Source organism: Vombatus ursinus, unplaced genomic scaffold (genome assembly GCF_900497805.2).
Source record: "Vombatus ursinus unplaced genomic scaffold, bare-nosed wombat genome assembly UNPS02014807.1, whole genome shotgun sequence".
NCBI lineage: Eukaryota > Metazoa > Chordata > Mammalia > Diprotodontia > Vombatidae > Vombatus > Vombatus ursinus.
The window spans coordinates 41,632,242-41,645,183 of record NW_020954585.1 but is presented as its reverse complement, the minus strand read 5'-3'; the positions used below and the strand labels follow the sequence as shown (position 1 = coordinate 41,645,183).

Here is a 12,942-nt window from a genome sequence, read left to right as displayed (position 1 = left end):
GCAACTTCTTGGAGGCAGTCATGTGAAACCACCCCCTGCCCCCCTTCCACCTCCTTGGTTCCGTGAAGTTTGTAGGCTGTTTGAAAGTGGCTTCTCCATCGATGCTGAGTGCCGGGGGAGGGGGAAGGTTCAGGTTGAGACCCAAAAGAGATAGTCTAGAAGAGCATGGCCCACTCCCAACCTTTGTGTAAAAGCGATGCCAAACAAGGGCAACTCACAGAGTCGTAATTAGGGTAAGGCAAGCTGGGACTTTGTCCCGGAACACCAAAACTTGGAGGGCACCAACATTCAAAACATGTACTTTTTTTAACTATGGAAATAAAACTAGGTTTAGTACCTAGTGAGCAAGAATAATTAGATAAAATATGAAGCTGCCAAATGGGGGACATTGTCAATAATCACCATCTATGAACCACAATGGCAACTAATCCTTCCTCCTGCTCAATTGAATTTTTCCAATTATTGTCATTATTTTCAAATCATGAATTATATAGTTGACTTGAGGGTGTCCTTGCATAGCTTACTCCAGGGCCTTCTGTTCATGTGTAGGGAAGGAAGGAGTTTTTCATCAGAAGACATCTTTTGCAGGTTTCTTTGTGCCTTTTCACTAGTTTAGGGGTAGAGTATGTGGAAAACTAGGCCACTTTTTGTGAAGCTATTCTAAATTTGTTATGAATTGGGGATAAGGCCAGGGTGAGGTTTAAAAATAACAGTCCTTTATGTGTCCAAAGGATTGCAGAGTGCCTAATACAGTTTTGACACTTGGTGAATCAGAGAGACCTAACCTACCCATCCATTCTCTTTTTTCAATTTATTATTTATTTATTTTTAACATTCTTTTTCTTTTAAAATTTTGAGTTCCCAATTCTTTCCCTCCCTGCCTCCCTCCCCGCATTGAGAAGGTAAGCAATATGGTATCAGTTAAGATCCTTCAGTGTTCCCTGAAGCCTAAAACATAAGCCTGGCATCCAAGGCTCCCCACAATCTAGTGCTGCCCTTCCTTTCTCATCTTCTCATATCCTCTCATCTTCCTACTCAATGCTTCTGCCACATTAGATGATTTGCTATCTTTTGTATAAACCCCGGACTTGACCACTGCCATGTTTTTGTTCTCACTCTTCCTTATGCCCATATTGCCCACTGTTGAAATATTACTGTTCTTTTTTTTTTTTCTCTTTGATGAGACAATCAGGGTTAAGTGACTTGCCCATGGCCGTACAATAGTAAATGTCAAGTGTCTGAGGCTGGGTTTGAGCTCAGGTCTTCCTGACTCCAAGGCTGGAGCTCTACCCACTGCACCACCTACCTGTCCCTTCTTACTGTTCTTTTTTTTGTTTTTGTTTTTGGCTAGGCAATGGGGTTAAGTGACTTGCCCAGGGTCACACAGCTAGTATTATATGACTGAGGTCAGATTTGAACTCAGGTCCTCCTGAATCCAGGGCCTGTGTTCTATTCACTGCGCCACCTAGCTGCCCCTCTTACGGTTCTTTATAACCCAACTCAAATATCACTTTCTCCAGGAAGCCTTCTGTGATCCTCCCAAGTAGTGGTGACTTTTCCTCCTTGGGACCTCAAATATGTTACTTGTACCTCTCTCATACACTTATATATTATTAATATTATAGTTTTTTGTGTATATGCCCTATCTTCCTATTAGAGTATGGGAGAAATGACTATTAATAACTAATGATTTGGGGAGATTCGGAGTTCCCCCTTTTTCTATTTTCAAGACCTCAGCCTCAGAAGGTTGCGTTCACCTTCTCTATCAGACCCCACCCAACTTTACAAGGAATCTTTAGTCTAAGGTGAATTCCATTCTAAAGTTTGGGTGGAGACTGACACTTTTGTCTAAATTGCCCAACTTTGGATATAGAGATAGTCTCTCAGTCTAAGGGTGACATTATGACACTCTCAGCCCTTCATTGTAATATTCATTCTCTCATTAATTGTTAACCAATCAGGTTAGATTCCCACCCTGGGGAACACCTACTCTTTGAAGGGTATATAAACTGTGAGCCTACCACATGGCTTATTTTTGGTCTAAAAGAGAAATGGCCAAATGACCATCCTTTTATTAAAATGCTGCCATTATTAATAAAATGATTAAGTTACCTAGAAATTATATCTCTAGAACCTTTTAATTGACACAAATGTAAGTTCCATGAGGGCAAGAATTTTGTCTTATCTAAATGTTTTAAATCCCTCAGTTCTTAGGATAATATACTATACATAGTAAACACTTGATTTAATTAAAATCAGGCAACATTTATAGATTTAAATTCCAAGAACTAAGCTACTCACACTTTTTAGTAGCTCCCCTATGCGTGTTACCTCTCCCTATCCGAATATAAGATTTTTTAAGACAGGGACTCTCTTATTTATGTATCTGTATTTCCAGGACTTAGCACAGGGTCCAACGTTGAAAGGCCTTTATTCCATCATTTATTCGTTTCTGACTCCTAGCCTAGCACTCTACTCACTAATTAACACATCTCCTAAGTGTTGAAGAACACTGATGAGTAGCTGTCCAGGCTCACCCCCTGAGTACAGGAGACAATGCTTCTGAATAAAGCTGAGCAGTAACAGTGGAGGGAAGGATTTGAAACAACAGAGAATGAGCAACTCTCAGCTATCCTTACCTGTGCTACAGGAGGTACAGTTAAAGGGCTCACTTCCTTGGCATTCTTGGCAAGTGTGATGACATGGAAGGCATTGGTTGTGAAATTCAAATTTCCCTGAAGGACAGGTCAGGACACAGCGGCCATTGTCGAAGAACCTGGGGCAGCAGGAAGAAGAACACAAAAATTACAGAACTCATGAAGGAATAATTCTTCGACAACAGAGTGCTAAAACAATGCTAGACTTATGTATTCTTGTTCCACACTGTCCTTTTTCATTTCATGATTCTACGCACAAAGACAGCACCACTGATCCATCATCAGTGGAGCCTATACTTTAAGTTGTTGTCCCATTTACACCCTTTTACCATCCCCTCTCCCTCTTTTCTAGATTTCTCAGAGAGCATCCCTGAGAAATTTGATTAACGTGGCTCAGCTGCCTTAGGTGGCACGGTGGATAGAGTGCCAGGCCTGGAGTCAGGAAGATCTAAGTTAAAATCCTCAGACACTAGCTGTGTGACCCTGGACAAGTCACTTAACCCTGTTGGCCTCAGTTTCCTCATCTGTAAAATGAGTTGGAGAAGGAAATGGCAAGCCACTCTAGCATCTTTGCTGAGAAAACCCCAAATAGGGTCAAGAAGAGGCAGACACAACTGAAATGACTGAACGATAACAATAGCTGCCTTGGGGGAAGATGGGGATAGAGGAACAATTGAAGAGAAAGTGGGAATGCTATCCAGAGCCCTGAGGCCCAGGGAGAAGTAATGATGAGAGCAGGAAATGCACAACCCAGATCCTGGGAAAGAGAGAAGGCAAAGTGGTAATATGTCATCATAAACTCACAAGGGATTGAAAATAGACATTTGCTTGTGCAATACTAAAAGGGAGAGGTTCCTATAACTCCTCCCTTTCCTCCCCACCCCCCACATTCACAGGCCTCCTTATGATTTTGGGATTGTAGGGACCATGCATTAAAATAAACTTAAGAAGAGCCAAGGTGTGCCATCTTGAGTTGTAAAAATACTCTGACACTAAGCCCACTATGGGCTCCTGTTAGAGAGTTGGTCTTCAGGAAAAAGTGGTGAGCCTCCTCAACTAGAAAAGAGCTGCTAATGGAGTGTGGAGTGGTAGAAGTCAATGAGCTCCATCTGCTGGAAGATAGTAGAAGTACCAAACAATGGAGGGCACAAGATGGAACCTGGGTTGGGCAGGAGAACTGAGGAGCAAGAGGGGGCTATGAAGGATAGTACAAGAAACTAGATGATTACCATCTGCTGGAGGAGAGTGGAACTACCAAACAATGGAGAGCACAAGATGAAACTTGGAGGGGATACAAGAGTTGAGGAGCAGGAAGAAGGAGCCATGAAGGACAGTGCAAGAAACAAGAAGGCTGCCTTCTTCTGGAGAGGAAGGGAACTACCAACAAGGGAGGGCAACCAGCAAAGTCAGCTTAGAGAAGCAGGAGGAAAAATTACTAAAAATGAATCATTTGACTGCCCCCCTCCATTCTGTTGCCACTCTAGTACTACCATTTCCCTATTTCTCTTCTCTGCTCTTCACCTCTTGCTATCTGAACAGTAACAAAATCAATACCATTGCTTCTAGAAGGGAGTGTCAATTGATTCACCTATGACTCCACGCATCATCTCTATGACTTCCCAAACCAAAACATCTTGGCCACCATTCCCTTATATGTTATCACCTCCTACCAGAATATGAACTCCTTTAGGGCATGGACTGTCTTATTATCCCCATGGCTTAACACAGCTTGGAACAGAGTATTTGAGAAGTATTTTTCATTCATTCCATCACTGTGGACCATTAAGCCATGAAGAGGAGCAGCAAAGTGGGAAAAGTACTCTAATAACCCTAAGATATAAGGCTACCCTGGGAAGTACTGTAAGTCCCAAGGACTATGCAAATTCCATATGTTTCAAACTACTTGCATATAAAACTGTTCATGTTTTGAGCTTTGTCAGCCTGTGTGCTTATAAAGGGAACTGATGATTACTCCTGAGGGAATGTCACATACTGAAGCTCTCATGATAGAGGCAAAGATCCAGAGAACTGAGAGATATCTCTATTGTGTTTGGGTTCTTTGGGTGAGAAAGGAACCTCTGACATAGGTCTTATACTTTTTTTAGGGAACAACAGAGATGCAATCTCTTTTTCCCTATGGATTACTTCTGAGAAGTTTTTCTTGTCATTCTCAAATGGTCCTCTTTGGTTATAGGAATATCTCAAACATTATTTATCTAAAAATTGTATCACATTATATAGAATAGAAATTGGCAGCTTGCTGAAATTCAACTCTATATCCATATATCTGGGAGGAAATGTGATGTAGTGAGTGGCAGTGTGGTATAATGGATTAATCATTTGACTTGGACTCAGAAAGACCTGGGTTCAGATTCCACCTCAGATACTTACTAGCTAAAGACCCCGAGAAATTTACCAAATTTTTTTTATTCCTTATTCTCTTCATTTGTAAAATAAAAAGGCTAAACTTGATGACCTCTAAAGACCCCCCTAGGTCTAAATCTATGGTGCTATGATCCTAGTTGAAGAGACCCAGACTTGGAATCAGAAGACCTGGGGTTGTGTCACTTCTGGGCCTCAATGTCCTCATCTATAACATGAGGAATTTGAACTAGATCAGGGTCAACAAACTATGGGCCAAGGGTCAAATCTGGCTTGCTGCCATCATAGATCATAGATCATGGTGTCATAGCACAAGGAACCATAGAGATCCAATGGTCCAACTTCTTCTTTTCAGAAACTTAGGGAAGTCAATAATATGTCAAGATTCCATAGGTCGTAATTTGTAGATCAAAGATTTGAATTCAGGTCTTTTGATTCCTTTATTCTGCACTACTGTATAGTGGGACCAGTGAGCCTCTGTCCCTCTCCCCACTTTTGACTACTCAACACTGCTTGGACTGAGTCACAGGCTCTTTCTACACAGTGACCTTATTACAGCCAGCAATACTTCAGCCCAACTGCTGACTTTGTAGACTCCGCCAGGGGTACACTCACAAACATCTGGCTGTCCATGTCGTCACCTAGCCTCCACGCCCAAAAAAAGGCAAATTATCTTATGAACCCCACTAGGCTTACAAAGAGGAAGACCTCATTGGTCAGACTGATAATTCAAGCCAATGAGGAAAAACCCAGTTCCAAATTAGCTATGGTTTTTGAGCATGGGAAGATTTATCAAGGAAGGATTTGATTTGGTTCAAAGAAAAAATAAAATAAATGAAATATCCTCATTATGTGGTGTTGGTGGAGGGGGTGGGACAGGAGACCTAGATAAGAGTTTTCAAGGTTTTCAAATCAAAAGCCTACCTGAAGCGGAATTTAACATGAAAAAAGGAAAATGGATGTACATTCATCCAATGTGCTCACTTTCTTACTAAATCCACTTGGGGGAGGTTGGGAGAGGAAAGGGAACATAGAAAACATATCATCACTTTATCCTTTAGAGGCACCAAAGAGAATTTATCTGAAAAATCATTTATCTCCAGTTTGGGCCTCTCTCTTGTGACAGGGTCATTTGTGAGTATCTTCAGTTTAAGGTGCCTCTTAGAGCTGTCCTGAAATGGACGAGGGCGGGACCCCTAGTGGAATCAAACCACTTTTGTAGAAGAGAAGAACTACTTATTTTTCTATGGGTCTTGATCTTTTCCTAAATCTGAAGAGCTATGTCATGTTTTTAGCAGAAAATAAAAAGCACAGGGAAGAGAATGAGAGAGAGAGAGAGAGAGAGAGAGAGCGAGAGAGAGAGAGAAACAAAATAGCAAAATAAAACTCAGCCTTTATGTGAAGACTGGAATGAAAAGAGCAAAGTAAAAGTGGTCCAGCAATAGGTTAAAAAAAAAATTCTGCTAAAAAGGAAAAAAAAGAGTGTCTGAATTAGTAGCTATCTCTCTGTCTCTGTTTTTGCCTCTCTTGTTTTTTCTGTCTCTGTTTCTCTGTGTTTTTATCTCTCTTGGTTTCTTTGTCTCAATGTCTCTGTCTCTGTCTCAATATCTCTCTGTCTGTCTCTGTCTCAATGTCTGTCTCTGTGTCTATTAAAATGTCTGGCAACTGTTGGACGAGTCACATTTCCAGTTGTTTCTATTTACAGGGAGAGCAACAAATCTTCCTGAGAAGAGGATGGATGTTTCCTTTTGGGTTCCAAGGAGATTGAGGGATGTTCTCTTTAAAGCCATCTGTGGGACAGCTAGCCTCCCTGCTCAGATCACAATGGCTCCAGGCCAAGCTTCCTCACTGTAAATCAGGAAAGCTAAGAACTTTACCACCACCAAATTTCAGATCCTCTTGACGTTTTCATTACCAAATTGCATCCAGTCATTCAGGTCTAATAGAGATCACACAGTGCAGAGGGAAAGTCAGAGCCAAGACCTTAAACAGCTGGGTAGAGGCACTGTCCTTAGTGTTGGGGGTAAATATACCAGAACCCCCTAGGGTGACGTTCCACTGTGTGGTGTTTTTGATATGTGCTGGAACAGATGATCTCAGGATGGAGTTATTATATCTTTTGTTTTCTTTTGTTGACTTTCCCTAATTAAAGCCACTCACAATAGTCCTTAATGTAATTTCTTGGTACTTAAATGTTCTAATGGAATCACAACCAGGAAAAAAGAATTCCTGTTCCAGAAGTCCACAGAAGTGGAGCAAAATATTTTTGGATTGGAATAAGAGCAAAAGTAGCTTTTGAATGCTTTTTAATTAGTTGCCCATCTTTAGCAGAACTTTAACTAGGGAGGGGTGATGGGGATTTGCTCTAGCGTACCACGTTTAGGGAGTACTGGTGGAACTTGCAGTCAGTACTTCAACAGCATAGAAACAACAGAGCTTAGTACCTAGTCAGCAGGGTTAATTAGTTAACAGATGAAACCACCAGATAGTAAAGTGAAATAAACTCTTTCCTCTCACCAGACACACCTTAGGACATACTTTGTGCCATTTTCACTGCATACAGTTTGTAGTACTTGTCCCAGGTTCATAGCTCCGTAGTTGCAACTCTGATCTTTAGGTCTTAATCCAAAATTTACCTCATTATCTGAAAAACCTTCAGAGGACAAGGCATGCTATACAATAAATAAGCTGTCTCCTTTGTGTTTCCAATATAATTTTTAAAATTTTTTATTTATTTTTTAATTTATGGGCTAAAACAAGCATTTCCATATTATAGTATAATTTTTCAAAATGATTGCACATGAAACTGCAAATCTATTATGTACAACTTGTTATTTCATTTAAATATATAATAAAGTTATCATGTAAATTTCTTTTTTTTCTTCTTTTCTTCCCCCTGCCCCAGAGATGACTACTAATATCTTTTAAAGGGGTTTTTGCTTTAATTTCAGTGTTTTGCAGGAAATCATAATTAACCCAGTGAAATGGCAAAGGGAAAGGTGCAGAAGTTACAGGCCAGAGTTCATTTCCCCTTTCATTGTAAGGCAACTTCCTGGATTCAAGGTTACCCCATAACATGGGCAGTGTTAGTCCATAAGAATAGGAGAAAACCTAAGGCCTCACAAAGAACAGAATCTTCACCTCCATCCAACATGAGGTTTAGTTATTCTGATGACCAAAAGGAGTACCTGTTTGTTTTCTTCCAAAATAAAAAGACTACTCTGTTGCTAGAGTAAGGAGAGATTTAAAGTAGTCATTTCACTTCTATTATCCCCTTTAAAATTCAGAGATTCAAAGAATTCAAAGAATCAGAGAATTCAAAGATTCAGAGAATCAAAATGGAAGGACTTCATCATGTTTCAGTGTGGACAGAGTACTTGCAATGGAATAAGGAAAACCTGGATTCAAATCTTGCCTCTGAAAATAACTCTGTGAACCTGCACAAATCATTTAAACTCTCTGAGCCTCAGTTTCCCCATCTGTAAAATAAAGGGTTTGGATAAGATATAGCCCATTCTAACTCTAGATCCATGGTCCTTCCCATAACATGCTAGAGGTGTTTCAAGTTAAAGGAGAGAAAAGGGGTGTCAGTGGTTTCAAAACATCATCTCTGGATCTAGTCTGGATTCCAACATCAGGAGATATCATTTTCCTCCCTCTAAAACCCATCCCTCTTCCCAACTTTCCTATTTCTATAGTTGATCTCACTTTCCTCTCAGCCACCCAGGATCAAATCCTTCAAGCTATCTCTGACTTTGTTCTCTTCCTCACATCTGATTAATTATACCATCTGTTCTGCCTCTCTGGAGTCTCTCACCTACGTCTCCACCTCTCTCTTCACCTCTTGTTAGTTAAAGATGATATCAGTTCTCACCTAGTTCATTTTAAATAGGTCTGATAATAGGTCTTCCTGCCTCATTGTCCATGTAGGTGCCAATATAATCTTTCTATGGCACAGATCTTCCTGTGGCATTCCCTTGCTTAAAAACTGACAGTGGTTCCCCATTGCCTAATGAATAAAATAAAAACTCCCTAATAGGGCAGTTAAGACCCTTCACAACCTGGATCCAATCTAGGGAGACAGTCACATAATAGTCAACAATTATTTTAAGCTCTTACTATGTGCTAGGCACTGTGCTAAACCCTGGGGATAAAAAGAAAGGCAAAAGAGAGTCCCTGCTCTGGGAGATCTTATAATCTAACGTAGCAGAAAGAATGCTGAATGACTTGGCATCAGAAAACCTAATCCTATAGGACTTTTTCTATTGGTATAGGGGCAATTGTTCCATAGCATCTCAAGCTATGTGATTCTCATCCATGTCTTTCCAAAATTATGCTATGGTGGATACACCCATTGCTCTGGACACTTTCTTCTTGTTCTTTTAGTATCTTGTGGATTTACTTGTTGGGTGACCTTGGTCAAGTCATTCAGTTTCTCCGGGTCTCAATTTCCTGATTTGAAAATAAGAGATAATGCGGCTTAATGAATACAGAGCCAGCCCCAGAGTCAAGAAGACCTTTGTCTCTGACGAATCTTGTCTATGTGACAATGGACAAGACATTTAAAATCTCACTGTCCCAGAAAACTCTCTGAGACTCTAAGTCTCAGGAATTGTTCTAAATGCTAATAGTACATGAGTCTACTGTTCTGCCCTTATTTCATACAATTCCCCTTCATGTTCTGGCCACACTGATCTACTAGCTTTTCCCCAATCTCATCATGCCTCCATGCATTGATGTATGCATAGAATATATTCCCTTTACATCTTGGCTTGTTTATGTACTTCCCTTTTTTTCAAGACCCGTATAAGGAGCAACTTTTCCCACTAAGCCTTTCTTAATTAAACTCAGTTAAAAAGTGATTCTTCCCCTTCTCAAATTTTCTGAGAGTTCTCTGTCCAGACCTTTCCTTTGCCCCACTGTAATCTATCGTGTATTGATCTTACTGATGCAACTGGGTATTTAGACTGATGTCCTTGTGGAGAGAGAAAGATTCTGGTATGTATCTGCATGGGCTCCTGGGAATTGTAGTTCGGATGGACAGTGCAAATCACCCCTCCCTCTTCTCTCTTCAGTTCCTCTCAGCAAAAAGGGTAGTGAGAGTCCAGGATGAGAGCTTTAAGCTGAAGAGCCTGACTGTGAAGCATCTTCCTCCCAATGTCTCGTGATTGTTCCCCATCCCAGGGCCGGAGGAGACTCACAATATCCACTATAGTGGAATCTATGCCGCCATATAACAACTATATAACAGCAGGAAATCGATCTGCTCATTGCCACAGAAGCCCTTCTCTTTATTATCCATAATTTTCCAGTGCATTGCTAAAAAGTTGGAAATCATAGAGCAAAATTATAAGTAACCCCTATGACAGTGTAAAGGTACCTTATAGGCTTAAGTAGGATAGACCATATTATCAATGATGACTTGCTTGTGAAAAGTGGTGCAAAAGATATTGCCGAGGACATCAATGACAGACCAGAAGATGGGGTATTCATATAGTGAGAATTTTTCTTTTTAAAAGAAGCCTTGGGGCAGCTAGGTGGCGCAGTGGGTAGAGCACCAGCCCTGGAGTCAGAAGGACCTGAGTTCAAATCCGGCCTCAGACCAAACACTTGACACTTACTAGCTGTGTGACCCTGGGCAAGTCACTTAACTCCAACTGCCTAAAAGCAACAAAAAAAAAAAAAAAAAAAAGGCCTTATAGGATGGCTCTCTAAGAGAGAGAGAAGGAAGGGCACTGGGGAAATCCCAGGAAATGTAAAAACAAAATATATTAATGAAGTTTTATTTTAAAAAAAACCAACAGATATACAGGGATATTGCTACAAAATATTAAACATGAGAGCTAGACCTCTAGAGGGACAGGTGGATGCCTCATGAATATTTATGAATTTTAGATGATAGGGCTAGGGTTAGAAAGGACCTTCGATATCATTAAGTTAAACTACCTCATTTTATATCTCGGGAAATTGAGGCCCAGAGTGGCTAGGGGACTTTCAGGATCCCACAGCTAGTGAGTACCACAGGCAGAATTTGAACGCAAGCCTTCCTGTTTTTAAGTCTAGTGTTTTATCCACAAGAATCATTGAGAGGAAATGGAGGGGCTACAACCTGTAGGGAGCCCCTAAACTGATTAAGTCATGTCATGGGATCATCAGTGCATGGATCCCCTTTTTCAGACTGTAAGGTCCTTGAGGAAAGGGAATATTAGTATCTTTTTTTCCATCTTTGCAACTCCCTCAATCTGTAAAAGGCCTTGCAAATAATATGTTTTCAATAAATGTTTGTTGAATTGAATTTTCTTAAAAAGCTAATAGGGTCTGGCCAAGATGGCCTGTTTGATCATTGGAAAAGTTGTGCGTTTTGTTTTCTGACCACTGTGAAGCTAATAGATAAGGATTGCTAACACTCCATTCTCCCTTGGGAATCTCCCCCACGCCAACCTGTTGAAGAATATAGCTGCTGCCGCATAATGGGTGAGTCCCGTGACATAGCTCAATCTCAGTTTCCTCATCTGTATAATGGGGATAATTAAGATCACCCACCTACCTCAAAGGATTGTTGTAAGGATAAAATAAGATGATTCATGTAAAGCATTTTGCAAAGTATTGTATAAATGATAGTTCTTATTGTTACTATTACCTTGTAATGGGGCAGCTAGTGCAGTTCTCTCGAGTCGGACCCCGGCACGTGAAACAAGAGGCATCACAGCGTAGGCAGAGGCCCAGGTCATCAATGTATTCCCCTGGGGAACAAAAGCCAGTTGTTTACTTCAGCTCCACATAGCCATGCATGAGATGACTGCTTTGTCATTCTGAGGGCAGCCAGACTTCACAGTGATTGCTTGCATAAGAAAGAAAAAATGGAGACACTCTAGAGAGACCCTGACCTCCTCCAGCTGCCAATTTTAAATCCTGACCTTACAACAACAACTTCTCCTCTCCCAGGGGCCTTCAGAGTTGGACCCTTAGAAAGTTATGAGGCAATGACATATTTTTGAATCTGGTCCGTATGTGTTACAGATTTTAAAAGTCAGGGAAGACTAAAGGGACTTCCCAAAAGGACTCCTTCCTTGACCTCCTACTGATTTGCCTGCTAAAAGAGAAGATCTGTTGTCCCAAAGGGGCTTCAGCTGTCATCTGGGATGAGGCAAAGTGCCAAGCAGGACCCACCCCAGAGCATGCCCACCCTGAACACGAAGCTCTGTGGATTGGCTAGGAGAGGGAGTCAAGTCTAGGCCACCAGTTGGCAGATGTGTGCTACCTCTCACCCTGAAAGAGGAACAACGCTGAGATGGCCAGAGAATCCCCGACTTAATTTAAAAAGTTTATCTTTTGCTAAGACAACAACAGCAATAACACATGAGGCCTTCGGACAGAAGCAGCCAGAATTGTGCCAATTTCTGGTGGCCTTACCCACTTACTACAGAGGAAGTTGGAGGTAAAGAAGCAAGACGACAACAACAACCACCACAAGGTTGTTGGTTGACACTGAGGTACCTAAAAATGTTTTTAGGGTATTTGTATAGGTTAGGATGTATGTTAGGAGAGAGAGGGAGAAAAAGAGTGAGAAAGGGAGGGAGGGAGGAAGAGGAGGAGAAGAGAGAGACAGAGAGACAGAGAGGGAGAGAGAGAAGAAGGGAGGAAGAGGGGTTAAGGGAGAGAGAGAGGAGAGGAGAGTTATGGTACAGAAGGATCCCATACTTATTGTCACTTCCTTAAAATCTATGCTCTTCCCCAAATGCAATGAATGGTGTGGCCTGAATCAAGTGGTCCCTTTTCTTATTTCAAAGGGCAGTTTATAAAGACATAACTAATCTTCAGAAACCATGCTCTCAGTCTTCAGCTCCATCACCTCCCTCTCTCTCTCTCTCTCTGTCTTCCTTTCCCCCTCTCTCTTTCTCTC

At 41.2% G+C, this 12,942-nt stretch overlaps 1 protein-coding gene across 1 annotated transcript in view; it reads right to left on the bottom strand.

Moving 5' to 3' along the window:
* PCSK5 (proprotein convertase subtilisin/kexin type 5) overlaps positions 1–12,942 on the bottom strand; it is a 608,686-nt gene that overhangs the window by 112,966 nt on the left and 482,778 nt on the right. The window contains 2 exon segments of the mRNA XM_027875021.1: positions 2,640–2,776; positions 11,680–11,807. Of these exon segments, the coding sequence (XP_027730822.1) occupies positions 2,640–2,776; positions 11,680–11,807 (265 nt within the window).